The following is a 14,363-nucleotide window of genomic DNA, read 5'->3' on the forward strand; positions in this document are numbered from 1 at the left end:
GGCTCTACCAAGAGCCCTTGTTCTGGCCACCTACTACACCCTTTCTCCCTAGAACCCTCCTCTACCCCACCCTGCCACTGCCTAAGAGTCCTCACCCCACTGACACCCTTTTGTAAGGATAATCAAACCCTAGAGTACCAGGGACCTTGGAGGCTGGTCCAACCTCTCCTTGTCTTACAGGTAAGGAGACTGGGGCCCAGAGACAGGAAAGGTCTGTGCAAGATCACCCAGGGAGTTCTCACCGAGGTGGGGCTAACACCAGGGGCTGCTGACTTCCAAACTTGGTTTTGTTTTTTTTCCTTTTTCCAGACTTACTATGGAACTTCCTTCTCCCTTCTCTTTTTCCTTCTTTCTTTCTTTTCCTATTTTTTTCTCTCTTAAAAACCCCAAGGAGGAAGAGAGCTGGGGAGCCAGGACAGGAGCCAACAGGAGACGAAGACATGGGTGTGGGTCAGAGGACAGGGCTCTGCGGCCTGAGGGTGAAGGCCGTGAGTGGGTGAGGACGGAGGGCCAGCAGGGGTGGGGCGAGAGGGGGAGGCTGGGCACAGGCAGGGGCCGCAGAGCAGGGGCGGGAAGCACAGAGATGGACAGAGAGAGTTGCTCCCCGCGCTGTGTGGCCGTTTATGCCTCTGCCCCAGGCCCTCCACTCCCGGGGGCCGCCCAGTCCCCCTGCCAGCCTCGGGCACCCTGCCCTCAACCATCACTTCCTTTTCTTCTTCTCCTTCGCCAGCTTGGCTTCCTCAGCGTCCTGGTCCTTGATGAGTTTTAGCCTCCTCTTGCCCAGTGGAGTCTTGAAATACCAGTCCTGGTGGGAGGAGGCGGGGGAGGGGGGAGTGCACTGGCTCTTACCCCCGGCTTCTGCCTCCCGACCTTGCCCTCCCCTTTCCACAGACGTGCCCTCCGTGGCAGCAGCCGGTTCTCCTCTCTTCCCCGGCTCAGGCGTCCTGCTAGAGTCTCGGTTTCCCTTGCTCTCCACCAAATACTCCAGGCCACGGGGTCAGCCATTGTCGGGGGCAAGCCCTCTCTCCATGGCCATCCTGCCACCCACGGGGCACTGGTGGGCAGTGACTGAGGTGGGGAAAGTGGGTGTCTGCTGGTGCCAGGACCGACCACGGGCTCTTAATGCCCAGGTGGCACTTTCGGGCTCCGGCCATTGAGGACACCAGGTAAGCTGGTCCTGCCCACATGCCCTTCCCTGTGATTTCCTGTCCCCTTCCCAGCTAAACTCCATGGGGGAGCAGAGGGAGGGGCCTAAGGGGGGCTTCAGAGGGCTGACTCCCTGGTTAGTGCTGGCCCGTTACCCTCCCTCCTGGCCTCCCCGCTACGCCCACCCCCGAATCCTCACCTTCAGGGACTCCTCCTCCTCCTGGTACACCGGCTCCAGCTTGGCCAGATGCCCCAGGAACTCTGAGGCCACCAGGGGCCGCTTGGATAGCTGCAGGACCCGCCGCTCGGTCAGCACTGAGTGGATGGCTTGGAGAATGTGACCGGGTGTGTAGCCATCGGACACCTTGGCCAGGGCACTGATGTCTAGGTTCTGGGTCACCTGGACTCCCCGGGCCTCTATCATCTGCCTCCAGAGCACTGCAGGTGTTGGGGGAGGACACAGGGCAGGGAGAAGCAAGCAGTGAGAGCCTCCGCCTCTATCTGAAATGAGGTCTGTGCTTCTGGAGAGCGGCTCTGTGCACATCAGTGCCTCCCCTCCCAGGAAGGTGAGCATCATCCTGTCCACTGAACACGAGGAAGTGAGACTCGGAGGACTTACGTGGCCTGCCCGTGTCCACGGAGCCAGGCCAGGACCCAGGCCACCGGGCTGTCTGGCTGCCCTTTCCTGCCATGGAGGCAGGGTCTCAGAGCAGAGTGGGGTGGGAAGAAGGGTGAGGAGGCTCTGGCAGGGGTGGTCCCCGGATCCCTTGTCCGGCCTGCCCTCACGTCACAGGGCCTCACCGTAGCGACAAGCGTAATCGGGCCGCGGCATGTAGAGGATCCGTTCGTAGGTCCGGCACAGCCCCTTCATCTCTGCCAGATGCGGCTGGTCAGTTGTCCCTATCAGCATCACACGGTCTCCTGGGCCCAGCAGTCTCAGGGCCTTGGTGAGATCCTTCTTTATTCGCTTTGGGTCCATCTGCTCTGGGGAGATGGGTGGGGGAGAGACATGTGACTTCTGTGGGCTTCTGAGTTCTCTCGGAGCACATGCCCACACTCAGCCTCGCGTGGACACTGGGGTCGGGGGGACACGGGCAGGAGGCCAGTCCTGCTTCCAGGATAAGGAAAAAGGCATCAGGAGGACAGGGAACTTGTCCAAGGCCCCACGGCAGGTGAGGTTTGGAGTTGATTTAAACAAGCCCAAGCCGGCCTTGCCCATGGCTCACGCTGCTACCCAGGTGCCCACACCTCCTTCTCTTCTTTTGGGACCCTCTTATAGAAATTCTTCTCGGCATTCCCAATCCAGATCACAGAGGGCTGTAAGAGTCGAGCCACCTGGACAGGTCAGAGAATAAAAACCTGGCGTCAGATGTCCCTGGGCAAGGGTCACCTCCCCGCCTGGTCCAAGGGCTGGCCTTGGAGCTCCGGCCCCCATTTCCCACGTGCGGCCCGCCCCACCTCTCAGCCTGCCGGCCCTCCACCACACCTCCATGGGAACAGAATCTCTGCCCTCCCTGCGTGGGGAGGCTGCATATTAAGCCTCAGCTCTACCATGAAAGAAACTGCTCTGCTCCCCACTTCCCCCCACCTCCCCCATCCCCAGGGCTTCAGGAATCCACAGGCTCCTAGCAGGGGTTGGTAGGGAGACCTCACCAGCTCCTGAAATCACACCAAATAGGCAGATGGGAGCATAAAGCCCACCCTGCTCTGTGGGCACCGCCTGAGCACTAGAAATGCCAAAGTCGGGGGACCCAGACCTTAAAGACGATATGCACTATCATCTGCACCCCCATCTTGCCGGGATATTTGCCCTGCAGGTTGCCAGGTGACAGGTCGAACAGGTTGGCCCCAGTTTCTGTGCACACGGCCTTGACCAGCATCTTCTTCCCCATGCCAGAGGGGCCCACCAGGAGGATGGAGCGGATGAGGGGAGCCATGGAGTGTATATCTGGGGAGCCTAAGAGAGGAAACAGGGGCCAGAGGCAGGCAGTAGGCCGGTAAAGGACCGGGGTGGAAGCCACTGTGTAAGGCGAGGCCAGAGGCCCAGGGCTGGGTGGGATGAAGTTTGGACCCCAGCTGCGCGGCTGTCCCCCAGTGTGTGAGCTATCCCCTAGGCAGGCACGCTGAGAGAGGCCGCCCAGAGGACTTCCATTGGCTCCCCAGGTACAATTATAAAGAGCTAGATGCAAGGTCAGGAGGGAGCCTTCTATCCCCTTCCAATGCCCCTTCTGTCTTCTGTGCCATCTCTTTCCACTTCTGGATCGTGAAGGGGTAGAATTAAAGGACCTATGACCAACCGCTTCAGAAAGACCCTGGTCTTCCAGGAAGGGGACAAACTATGGGATATCACTTGGGGTTGGGTGAGGGGCTGGAAAAGTGGACTCCTCGGTAGGTCAAGAGTTCACATGACTTCTGGGGTGGCCCAATCTGGGTGTGACCTCCAGCAGGGCCTGGGGAAGGCAGGAGGAGCCCAGCATGGATCCATGGCACAGAGGACATGCCCACCTCAGCCACCCTGACATGCACCCCAGCTCCCCCAAGAGCCACCGGCCAGAGTTGGCTCTCCCCGCTCCCCAGGGCATCTCACCAAGCCGAAGGACCCCATACAAGGCCACATTCTGTCGTATGTCAAACAGGGAAGGCATAGGCAACTTGTTTGCCAGGTTCAGAATGGATCCAAGATAGAGGCAGTCACCTGGGGGGACAGGCGAGTGGCATCCACTGGGGCAGGGCCAAGAGAGAGCCACTTGAGGAGCGGGCTCACTGCCGAGGGTGGAGGCCAGCCACTGCAGGGGGCCGTGGCCGGGGCACCGCTCCTCAGCCCGGGAGCAGGCGCTGGGGAGGGGTCTCACCGATGTAATCTTTCAAGGCCACTGTCTCGCTCTTCCTTAGAAAGCCAAAGACCACGAGCTCTTCAAACAGGGAGTCCACGGACCTGCAGAGGACAGCACAGAGGGGGCCCCAAGGATGAAGGGAAGTGGAGGCAGAGATGAGTGGCATGGTGCTACAGGCTTGAGGTCAAAAATACCCATGGTGCCACTGGACAGCCAGCACCAGAAGGCACAGCCCCAACCCACTGGCCCAGAAGGCAGTCTGCCCACAGTGGGTGCTCTGTGGGTTGAGTGGGGTGTGAGAAGCGCCCTCTGTGACCCTTCCTCCATCAGTCTGCTCAAAGTTCCACCATCAGAAACCCAGTCATCTGGGTGACATATCCCCCTCTTTCTAGAAATCACATTTCGTGTACACACTCCTGGAAGCAGCTGACATCAGTGTGCTCGAGACTCACTGCACCAAAGAAGTGACTAGACAGGGACCACTGGCAAGTTCCTCAAGGCCCCAGAGTGGCATCCAGGGGCCGATGGCTTTGGTAGGGACAGAGCTGATTAAGGCAAAACGCTGGAGGGGGGAACAGGAAGGAGGGAGCACTGAGGACAATCCTCCACTCACATCTTCCTCTGCACCGTCATTTTCAAAGCATTTTCTCATGCTTCTATTTGATCCTCACAGCCATCTTGTGGGTTTGGCAGGGTGGGTACTTGGGTAACGAGGACAGGGAGTCAGAGAGGTTAAGTGACTTTCTCCAGGCCACACAGCAACAGAACCAGGACCAGAAGTCCGATCGGTCCTGGGCCAGGGTTTGCTCACCACCCACGATAAGGTAAAGGGTCTGCTACCTGTTTGGGGTCAGATCTTTTTCCTTCTTCTTCTTCCCAGCTTTCTTCCCGGTCTTTTTCTGGTTGGAAACAAGCACACGGGCAGTTGTCCTCTGGTCCTTGGCCCCTCCCCCGCCGCGTGTGCCTCCGCCCCTCCTCTTGCCTTCGGCTGCTTCAAGGGTCTCCCCTCCTCCCTGTCCACGGCCAGGCGCAGGGTCTTCAGCTCTTGACGCATCAGCTCATCCACCTGGGGGGACAGCAGGGAGTTGTGTGGGGCAGCCAGCGGCTGGAGAGGACAGGTGGGAGGGGCGAGGACTGGGACAGGGGCGGGCAGGGGGAGCGCAGCCTCAGAGAAGAGCGAGACAAGCCCAGGGAAGGCAACAGGGGTGCCCACCAACAACCTTCCTACACGCCCTTCTGGGACCTGCAGGCTTTGCCTTTCTCCCCCTGCCCGTCCCTGCGCCAGTCCACACCCAGGGCCAATCCATATCCTGCTCATGCAGGAGCCTAGCCCTCGCCTGCCATCAGTGTGGGGAGAAGCTCCAGGATGGAGTCAGTTGGCTTTCGGTTCAAGTCCCAGACCCACCCCTTAAAATCTGTGTGACGTGAGCAGCTGCAGGACGTATCAGCCTGTTGCCTCACATCAGGAAAATCATGGCGCCCACCTCAGGGGTGTTGGAAAGGTGACATGACCTAAGGCTCCCAAGGTACGCCCTGCAGCCACATGGCAGGAGCTCCTGAAGGGTTGGTGGGCATGATGGTGGGCGTGACCCTGGCCCAGAGCCCCTCCACACCCCAGGGAGAGAGGGACCAGAGAGACGCAGAGGATGATGGGGACCGAGATGGACCAAGGTGGAGCTAGAATGACACAGAAAAGGCAGCACATAGAGGCTGCTACAGAAGAGGGGCAGGCCAGGGGCTTGAGGGGAAGAGCCCGAAGCAGGGGAGGTCCAGGGAGGGGGCGGGGGAGGGCCGCCGGGAGGCCCTGAGCCAGCTCACTCACCTGTATCCGGATCTCCTGCTCTACTTCCTTCCTCTTCTCCATCCGGAGCATCTCGGGGTCAAAATTCTGTTTCGGGTATATACTCTCATACTGGTTCCTCCACAGGTCTAACCGTGGAGAGACGGACAGAGGAACGAAGTTCAGAGTCCCAGGGCACCCACACACTCACACACACTCGGCCGGGAACCTGACCCAGCCTCGTCCCCCTCTCTCTTGCTCTCTTTGCACCTGTCTGTCTGTCTGTCTGTCTCACACACATGCATGCAGGGACCAGGAACCTGACCCACGCTGGTACCTCCCTCCTCACAGGGCTGTCTGGCCCTGCTTCTACCCAGACCACAAAGGCCTGACCCCAAGGCCGCATCTGCAGGATTCGGATCAAAGGCATAACTCCCCCCACCCAGGGAATCGCACCCCACACTTCTGTCCCCTTCGGCCTTCTCCCCTGGGCCCACACATCCACACACCCACACGGCCACCTCACTACCCACACAGCATGTGTCCACTTTCCCCAGGACCCAGGGTCACCCCAAGGCCCTCACAAGGCCTGGACACTCTTCCCCAGCCTCCTCCTGCCTTACTTATGTACTCCTCATGTCCGGCATTAATCACTGGTATAAATTTGGATGGCCACACTTTCAGCACTGTGTCTGCTTCCTAGAACAGAAACATCCTTTGATCTCGACCCCCTCATGGTCTCTGACCCTTACTCTCCTCAGACCAGCCCCCCACCAGGAATCTCCTCAGATTCCGTTCCCCCTGCCCACTTGGCCCACACCAAGTGGGTGTTTACCCCCTTCCTGGTCTTCTCTTTCTTCCCTTTCTTCTGCTTCCTCTCGTTTCTCTCCTTTTCTTTTTCCTTGTTTCTCTCTTGGTCCTTTTTTTTGCTCGCCTGGATCTGTGCCTCCAGTTCCATTTTTACCTGTGACCAATGATGGAAGACATTTCAGAGAAGACCAACGGGATTCTATAGGAGCAAAAGAACCCAGGCCTGAGACGGGGGTGGACTGGGGTCACTCATAGGGTCCAGATAGTCAAGAGTCCAGAGACCTCACTGGGGTCCAAGAAGAAAGAGGTGTTCCGATCAGAGCGGCTGCTCTTTCTTGGCCCATGGGGATTTGAAGTCCCAAAGAGACTCACCAGACATGCTGTCTCTCCCTGGCCAAAGATGTCTTCTCCAGACACAAGCACTCCCTACCCCCCCTCCCCATGTAGTCTGGCTAGCTACATATATTTCCTCCAACCACATCTGCCTCCGCTGAGGCTGACCTTTCCCCCCAACCCTACTGCCACCCTCAGTTTACACTCAGGACCGTCTGTAACCTCAGATCCCACCTACCACAGAAAGTCTCCTGTCTCCACCTATAGGGTACCTGTTCTGGAGTCTTGTCTGCAAAGATCAGGTCGGATCCACCTACAGACTCATCTGGATAATCAGGGAATCGGCCAGTAAGGGCACTAAGTAAACATAAAATGGTCAGAGAGATGAACAAATGGGTGGATGGACAGATGGATGAGTGGATGGGTGGATGGACGGGTGGATGATGGGTGGGTGGATGGACGGGTGGATGGACAGGTGGATGGATGGATGGATGATGGGTGGGTGGAGGGACGGGTGGATGGACGGGTGGATGGACGGGTGGATGGATGGATGGATGGATGGGGTAGAAGAGTGGGTGGATGGATGGATAGTTAAATAGAGGGAAGGATGAAGAAAGAAAAAGGACTAGGGGCATAGAGGACAAGAGGGAAGGAGCAGAGAGTTACAGATTAGAAAGGAGAGACTCCTCAGGGGGCATCCATGGATGCCTTCCTCATCTAGTTTTGGCATTTTCTTTTCCATCCAGGGAAATGAGAAGTCATGTGCAGAGATGGGTGGGGGCCCCAGGTTTAAGTCAGGGTGTGAGCAGTGAGGGAAGGAGGATGGGAGTGGATGGAGAAAAGGGTCCAGCCCAGACTAGAGAACAGAACAGATGCGGGCGCACGGCGGTGAGGAGGGAAAGAGGGGCTGAAGGTTGGGTCAGCTGAGGCTGGAGACACTGACTGGCACTCAATAAACCACTGTCGGATCTGCTCCTTCAGTTTCTCCTTCATGTCAGGCCCCTCTGTCTCTCTGAGAGAGTCGTGGGTCTTCACCATCGCCAACTGGAACTCCTCCTCCTTCTCTATCTGGCGGATCCTCCGGACATCCTGCCCGAAGCCGGCTTGATACACGACACCCACATTCCCCGCCTGGTTGGGTGGCGAGGGGAGCTGGCGAAGTGGAGAAGAGACGCAGGGAGTCGGGAGTGGGAGTGGGAGTGTGGAGGGCCCAGCCCCTGGCCCCAGGCACACACACCTGCCCCCCTCCTTCCCCAGCGCACAGCACACGTGAGGCCCTGCATACACACCCACACGGAACAGCGGGCATGCCTGCATCGGGAGAAATCGTGTTTGGAGCCAAAACTCGCCTGTGTAAATTACTCTGATAATGAGTTTGCTAGATGCATCTGGGCTGGCCCCCCTGCCCGGTCCCCCCAGCACACCCTCCCCTGTGAGCCTCCGGCCCCAGCCCCCACGCACACCCCCGCCCCAGCGGCCTGTGTTGGCAGCCGCTCTCGCAGCCACTTTCCCGCCTCATTGGCTCCCAAATGTATTTTAAATATCACTCTGCGCAGAGACAATTACTGAAAACGCTGAGCTCACACTGTTGATGGGCCCAGGCGGCCAGGCTCATTCCTCACCCACCACCATGCCATGCCCCCCCCACCTCCCCCCAAGGCCCGACCCTGGCCTCCCTCTGCCTGCTCTTGCCTCTTGGGGGTCCAGCTCTCCAGGCCCCCAAGTCTGACCTCCACTCCCATCATGCCCCCTGATCCTTCCTTCCTTCTGAAGCCCCCAAGCCTCCTAGAATAGCCACCCGGCCCTTGCCTCGGATCCCTTTGGTGCCCCAGCCCAGCCTCTCCCCAACTCCCTTTATCAGGAGGCCTCCACAGGCTCTGCCCACTGCAAAGCTCCTTCTCAGGGATCACACCCTTCACCCCCACCATGGCCGAAGTCAGCAGAGACTAGACGGAAGTAAGATCCAGCTGAGAGTAGGGGACAGGTGTTACTCAGGGAGTGGGGCCCGTTCAGCCTGCCCGCACAAGCTGGGAGCCTGCCCCTCCTACCACCCACACTCCCCTAGCTGCACACTCGTGCTCATGGACCCAGGTATCACTCAGCCAGACTCCCTGCATTGCAGAGGAGAAGCCAGTCTCGGCCCCTCAGAGCAGGTGGGGAGACTGTGGCCTGAAACACTCTGCTGTGAAAGGGTATGCCCCCACCCACCCTGGCCCCCGTGGTTCTCCCAGAGGCTGTAAGAGCCCTGGAGGGAGGGGCTCCCCACTAGCCTTGTGGCCTCCTTCCTCTGCTGTGTGCACCCACTCAGCCTCTCCTTCCGACTAGCGGCATGAACATGAGGTCCAGGATGCTCTGGGCTACAATCCCTCATCCTGCCCTACATGGGAGAGCCTTCCAAAGGTTTTAGAGAGGGAGGGGTAGAAAGGGACGGGGCTTGGTGGTAGTTTTCTGGTCCTTCTCGCTCTTTCTCGAACCCCGAAGGATCCTTTAGCCAGGGTCCCCAGGCCTGAATCCCTCCACTCATGCCAAGCACAGTCCCAAGTGGAGGGAGACGTGGGCAGTGAGGAGCTGTACAGGGGGCTCAGAGGGACAAAAAAAGAGGGGAGGAGACCCCATGCACTAGCCCAGCCCGAGCCCCTGCCTGGAGCGAGGCGGGGGCTTACCATGCCAATGAACTCCATCTCCGTTCGCCGGTCTTGCTGAGTACGTCTCCTCTGCAGGCAACCCTTCCACACCTGGAGGGACACATGGGCCCAGACACGCCCCACACTGCAATTCTGCAGGGGTGCGGCTCGTGCCATCAGCCCCAGGGAGAAGCGCTAGCCCCTCACAAGGAAAGGTCTGGCTAGGGGAGATTTGGGGTGGGAGGTGGGGGAGGAGTGCCAGCGAGGACACCTCCCAGGGCTGCTCGTGGGCAAGTGACACCCTGAGCAGGGGCAGCTCAGGACAGGGCAGGGCCGGTAGGCACCCACGCGGTCCAGCTCCAAGGCTTTCCCCCTCAGGGGCCCCTAGGAATTCCCTCCTTCTCATCCCCACTGTCTAATCTGCTGTCTCTTTTGAGGTCGAGTTCAAATACCACCTTCTCCCAGAAGCACTCCTACTCTCACTTCTCAGAATTCCCACAGCATTTGAAATACATACTTGATCCCCCCCCCCCCACCTCCACCTTGTAAGGGCCGTGGACCTCCCCTGGTGAATTCCTACAGTTCTGACCCAAGGAAACTGAGGCTGGAGACAGGACATGGCCTCTCCCGGGTCTAAGAGCCCATTCGGGCGGAGCTGAGACAGGGCCAGGGCTCCTGACTCCTTGCCCAGTGCTCTTCTCCCAGGCCTCCGGCTGCTCTCAGCCCCATGGAGAGCCCGGTACCAGTGGGGTGGGGGCGGGGCACTGGGCAGGGGGAGGCAGCGCCAGGGCCCGGCCAGGTGGCGTCTGTTCCATAACAGAACCTCAGAGAGCAGCCTCTGGGTCCGCAGTATTTCCACATTCTCGGTGTCTGGCAACAGGGACAAAATGATTTGCTTCGGCTTTCAGGGGAGAAGCGGGGCTTCTTCGGGACTGACCTTCCTCCTGGAAGGGCTTGCTTTAGCGAGCCCTGGGGGCAGGGCCTCCTCCTCATCCGTGGGCCAGCTTGACATTAAGTCAGCCAGATGCAGGGGGCTCAGATGGGCATGCTCCGTGCATTGATTAAAAATCTAAAAATCTAGGGGCTCCTGGGTGGCTCAGTCAGTTAAGCGTCTGCCTTCGGCTCAGGTCAGGATCCCAGGGCCCTGGGACGGAGCCCCCTGTCAGGCTCCCTGCTCAGCGGGAAGCCTGCTTCTCCCTCTCCCTCTGCTGTTCCCCTTCTTGTGCTCTTTCTCTCTCTCTCAAATAAATAAATAAAATCTTTAAAAAAAGCCTAAAAATCTATCCCATTTGGAGGGCATGTATCTTCTTGAGTTATTATTTGTTAATTGGTTGCTTTGCTTCTGGGCTTTGGCAGAAAGGAGTTCTCAGTTTCCTCTCTCGGGCTAGCAGACAGTTGCCCCGAGGCACTGGGGCTTGAGAGAGAAGCTGGGAGAAGACGTTCATTGGAGACAGAAAGACCAGCCCCATGTCAGCAGTTCTGGGCCTGCTTCTGGAAAGAAAAAGTGGCAAGGGACGTCCTGTGATGGGGCAGGGCAGCGGTCTCAGGAGCTACGATGCTGCAGGAGCAAAGGGTTCCCTTTCGGCACTGGAATTTTCCTACGGCCACTCCAGTCTCCTTAAGCTGGTAACCAGTACCAAACAGAGTAAGCCTGAGTCAGCAGGACTCAGTGATGAGAGAAGCCACACACACACACACAAACACACACACACACACACACACACACACACACACTCACTCACACGCTGGGGGACAGCAAGGGCTGAGAGGTACGGAATGGCCATCCAGAGTAGAAGAGAGGGGTGACCACCAGGACGGTAAGAAGGCACAGGGACACCTAGGGATGGGGCTGGGTTTTCTGCAGTGGGGCGGATGGGATGTAATTCTGTTATTTCCATGGGTGACCCAGATGGCACAGACCTTGAGGACATCTGGATCACATCAGTTCTCAAGCTCTGTTTCATTCATCACCATTCCTTTTACCTCAGCTGCCAGGAGTCTCAGGATCCATTTTAGTGACTCATCTTTAACAGTCTTATGAGTTTCCGGAATGATCATCTACTATGTTCTGCTACCCTATTATGGATCTTTCTCCTCTAATTTTAATGATCCTTCTGTTTCTGGGGCTTTTATGAGATATAGCATAAGATACAAGCTTATTAACTGATTAGGTCCCCAGTTTAGGATCTGGTTATGGGGGCAACAGAATCCAAGCACCTGCACCTCTGTCCTCCATTGCTGAGCCAGGCAGTCTTCCTTGGAAGAGGTGACTCAACCCTGACCTTCCTCCTGGGTGCTGGGGGGTTACCTTCTGTATGGTGATAGCTGCTTGGTCCTGATTGAACCTGTGCCAACTGTCCTCTCGAATCTTCCTATCCCGCTCCTCCTCTTTCCGAATCTCTCGCATGAAGGTGGCTCGGAGCCGGCCTTGCCTGGCCCGCTCAGCCCTTTGCAGTAGGATTATGGCCTCGGTCCGGTGCATTTCTGGAAAATCCTGGCCACAGCAGGGGCAAAGGAGCAGGAGAAGACGAGAGAGGGCTTGTACCCAGGCTAGCAGCTGGGAGACCATCCACCAAACAACATGCTGGGGACATGGTCCTCCCAGTGGAGTGCCCAAGTCCTGTCTTCTATCTTGCTGTCAGAGGTTTCGAGGAGCACGAGAGCATCCTTGAAGCAGGCCAGGGATTCCCCAAAGAGCACTCTGAGGTGGGAATAGGGCAGGGCAAATCCTCTCTGTCCCGGAAGATGGCATCTCTGTTCTGGGAGGGGTGTATGAGAGGAATCTGGGAGGGCGTGTCCCTGACTTACGCCCTCAGAGGTCACTGGCTCCATTCTGGACAGGATCTCTGCCAGCATCAGCCCTCGCTCCTTCAGAATTGTGGACTGCTCCAGCAGAAAGTATTTGGGGATTGGAACCTCCAGGTCTGCCTTTGGGGCAATATGGGGGAAGGAGGGTCAGGACTCAAAATCCAGAGCCTCTGGCTGATATTACCATTTTAGCTGCTTACACAGACCCTGGGGGTGGTTTCCTTCATCCTAGAGCCCTGGGGCGGGAGATGTATGGGTTCTGGGCAGGTCCCCTTAAGCTCATCCCTCTATCTCCCTGCCCCACCATGTAACCGGAGTTGAATTCTGGAGAATCATGATACATAATGGGCAGTGGTTCCAATCCTGACTGTGCATCAGAATCAACTGGGAAGCTCTTAAAATGCAGACTCCTAGGCCCTCCCCAGACTACCACATCAGAGTGGCAGGGCCTGGAGAGTCTGTTTTTGTTAGTTTGTTTTTTCAAGTCCACAGCTGAGTTTGATGCAGCAGGTCTGGAAACTTTGAGACTTCTTCGGATGGGGAGCAGTGGCCCATGCCCTTGGGGCAGCCTGGAGACTGGAGCATTCACATCACCCTAGAGGCTTGTTAAAATGCAGGAGCAGATTAGTGGGTTTGAGCTGTGGTCCAAGATTCTGCATTTCTGACAAAGTCTTAGGTGATGTTGATGTTGTTGGTCCAAGAACCACACTTTGAGAAGCGGGCCTCTGGGGGACTGTCTTCACCAAGCCCCTGCGGTTGGTGGGTACTCCCAGCCCCGCGAAGCCTCCAGCCTGACTCTCTAGCCATCCCCCAACTACCCGCATGCACCCCCTCTTCCTGAAACCCTCCTCGCGATCAAACCCCATCCCCTGATCTACCCCGTTCCCCTTCCCTTGCAGAGGTCCTAACATCAGGATTGTCCCTGGGAGATCAGGCCTCTCCGCCCCCTCCCGCCCCAGGTGGTGGAGCCGTGGCTCCGTGTCCGCGGGAGGTCAAGGCTACCCGCCACCCCGCCCCTCCGCTGGAGTGGGCGTGGCTCCGCAGCGCGGCCCGCGCACCGGGGTGAGCTTGAGGTCCTGCAGCACGCGCTCCAGGCAGTGGTACTCGCTCAGGTCGGCGCGCACCAGGTCGTCCTTGAGCTCCAGCACGCGGCCTGCCACGCTGTCCAGCAGCCGCCGCAGCAGCCGCCGCTTCTGTGGCTGCACCATCTGGTCGTAGAGGGTGTCGAACCGGCGCATCAGCCCCAGGTAGTACAGGTAGATCGACGAGAGCCTGTACTGGAACGACTGCCGCTCCCTGGGGGGCACGGGTTCGAGCAGGGGCTGCTCCTGGTCCAGCAGCTCTTGCAGGGTCACGTGGGAGGAGTCCCAGAGGCGCTGGTAAGCTCTGGAGAGGAGAGGGCGCAGGAGGCCTCGGATCTGCGCCTCGCAGGAGTGGGGGAGGGGGGGAAGGATGGGGAAGACGGGCTCTGCTGAGCCTTTTGGGGAGCGTGAACTCGGGGTTCCAGAGGTGTGCAGTTAAGGCTACTCATGGGCCCGGAGGGGTCCTGAGGGGGAGTGAGGTGGTAGTGAAGAGAACACACGTCCAGGCCTCCAGCAGGTGGGGGAGATTGGGATCACTGGGAGGAGGGAGGCCACTGATGGATTAGCAAGGAGGGTGAGGGATAGGCATGGCCCTCAGGGGCTCCCTCTAAGGAAGAGGCCTCTTGGAGTCCGCAGTCCGTCCCTCCGGGGAGAGGGTGCAGCCCAGGGATGCTGCGGTCGTCTAGAAGGGTGAGTGGGAAGTGGGGCTAAGGGATGAGTGTAGAGAAGGGTCCCTTCCCCTGATTCTGGAATAAGTAGTTCAAGGAAAGTCCGAAGAGGGAAAGCTGACCACAGACCGGCACAGCCAGGGGTTGCTGTGTGAATGGCTGGGGCCTAGCCAGGGCTGGCCCGGCACCCAACCCCCTCTCCCCGGCACCCCTTCTCCCCACCCACCTGCCCCGGCCCTGGGGGCTCCACTCCTGCTCCTCACTCACCCCTCAGACAT

At 58.5% G+C, this 14,363-nt stretch overlaps 1 protein-coding gene across 1 annotated transcript; it reads right to left on the minus strand.

Moving 5' to 3' along the window:
* Positions 1-700: 700 nt before the first annotated feature.
* On the minus strand, positions 701-14,363 carry DRC11L (dynein regulatory complex subunit 11 like). Its single transcript, XM_028089206.2, has 19 exons — positions 14,353-14,363; positions 13,394-13,721; positions 12,336-12,455; positions 11,836-12,021; positions 9,567-9,638; positions 7,847-8,055; positions 7,176-7,260; positions 6,596-6,724; positions 6,384-6,459; positions 5,803-5,909; positions 4,963-5,046; positions 4,821-4,879; positions 3,999-4,081; positions 3,734-3,841; positions 2,904-3,103; positions 2,395-2,481; positions 1,948-2,125; positions 1,346-1,584; positions 701-805 (listed from the first exon to the last, which is right to left on the minus strand). Exons 1-19 carry the CDS (start codon positions 14,361-14,363, stop codon positions 701-703), a joined length of 2,466 nt encoding a protein of 821 aa, XP_027945007.1.

This window comes from Eumetopias jubatus, unplaced genomic scaffold, assembly GCF_037043125.1.
Source record: "Eumetopias jubatus isolate StellerSeaLion01/CBP00866 unplaced genomic scaffold, mEumJub1_p1.0 scaffold_14, whole genome shotgun sequence".
NCBI classification, from domain to species: domain Eukaryota; kingdom Metazoa; phylum Chordata; class Mammalia; order Carnivora; family Otariidae; genus Eumetopias; species Eumetopias jubatus.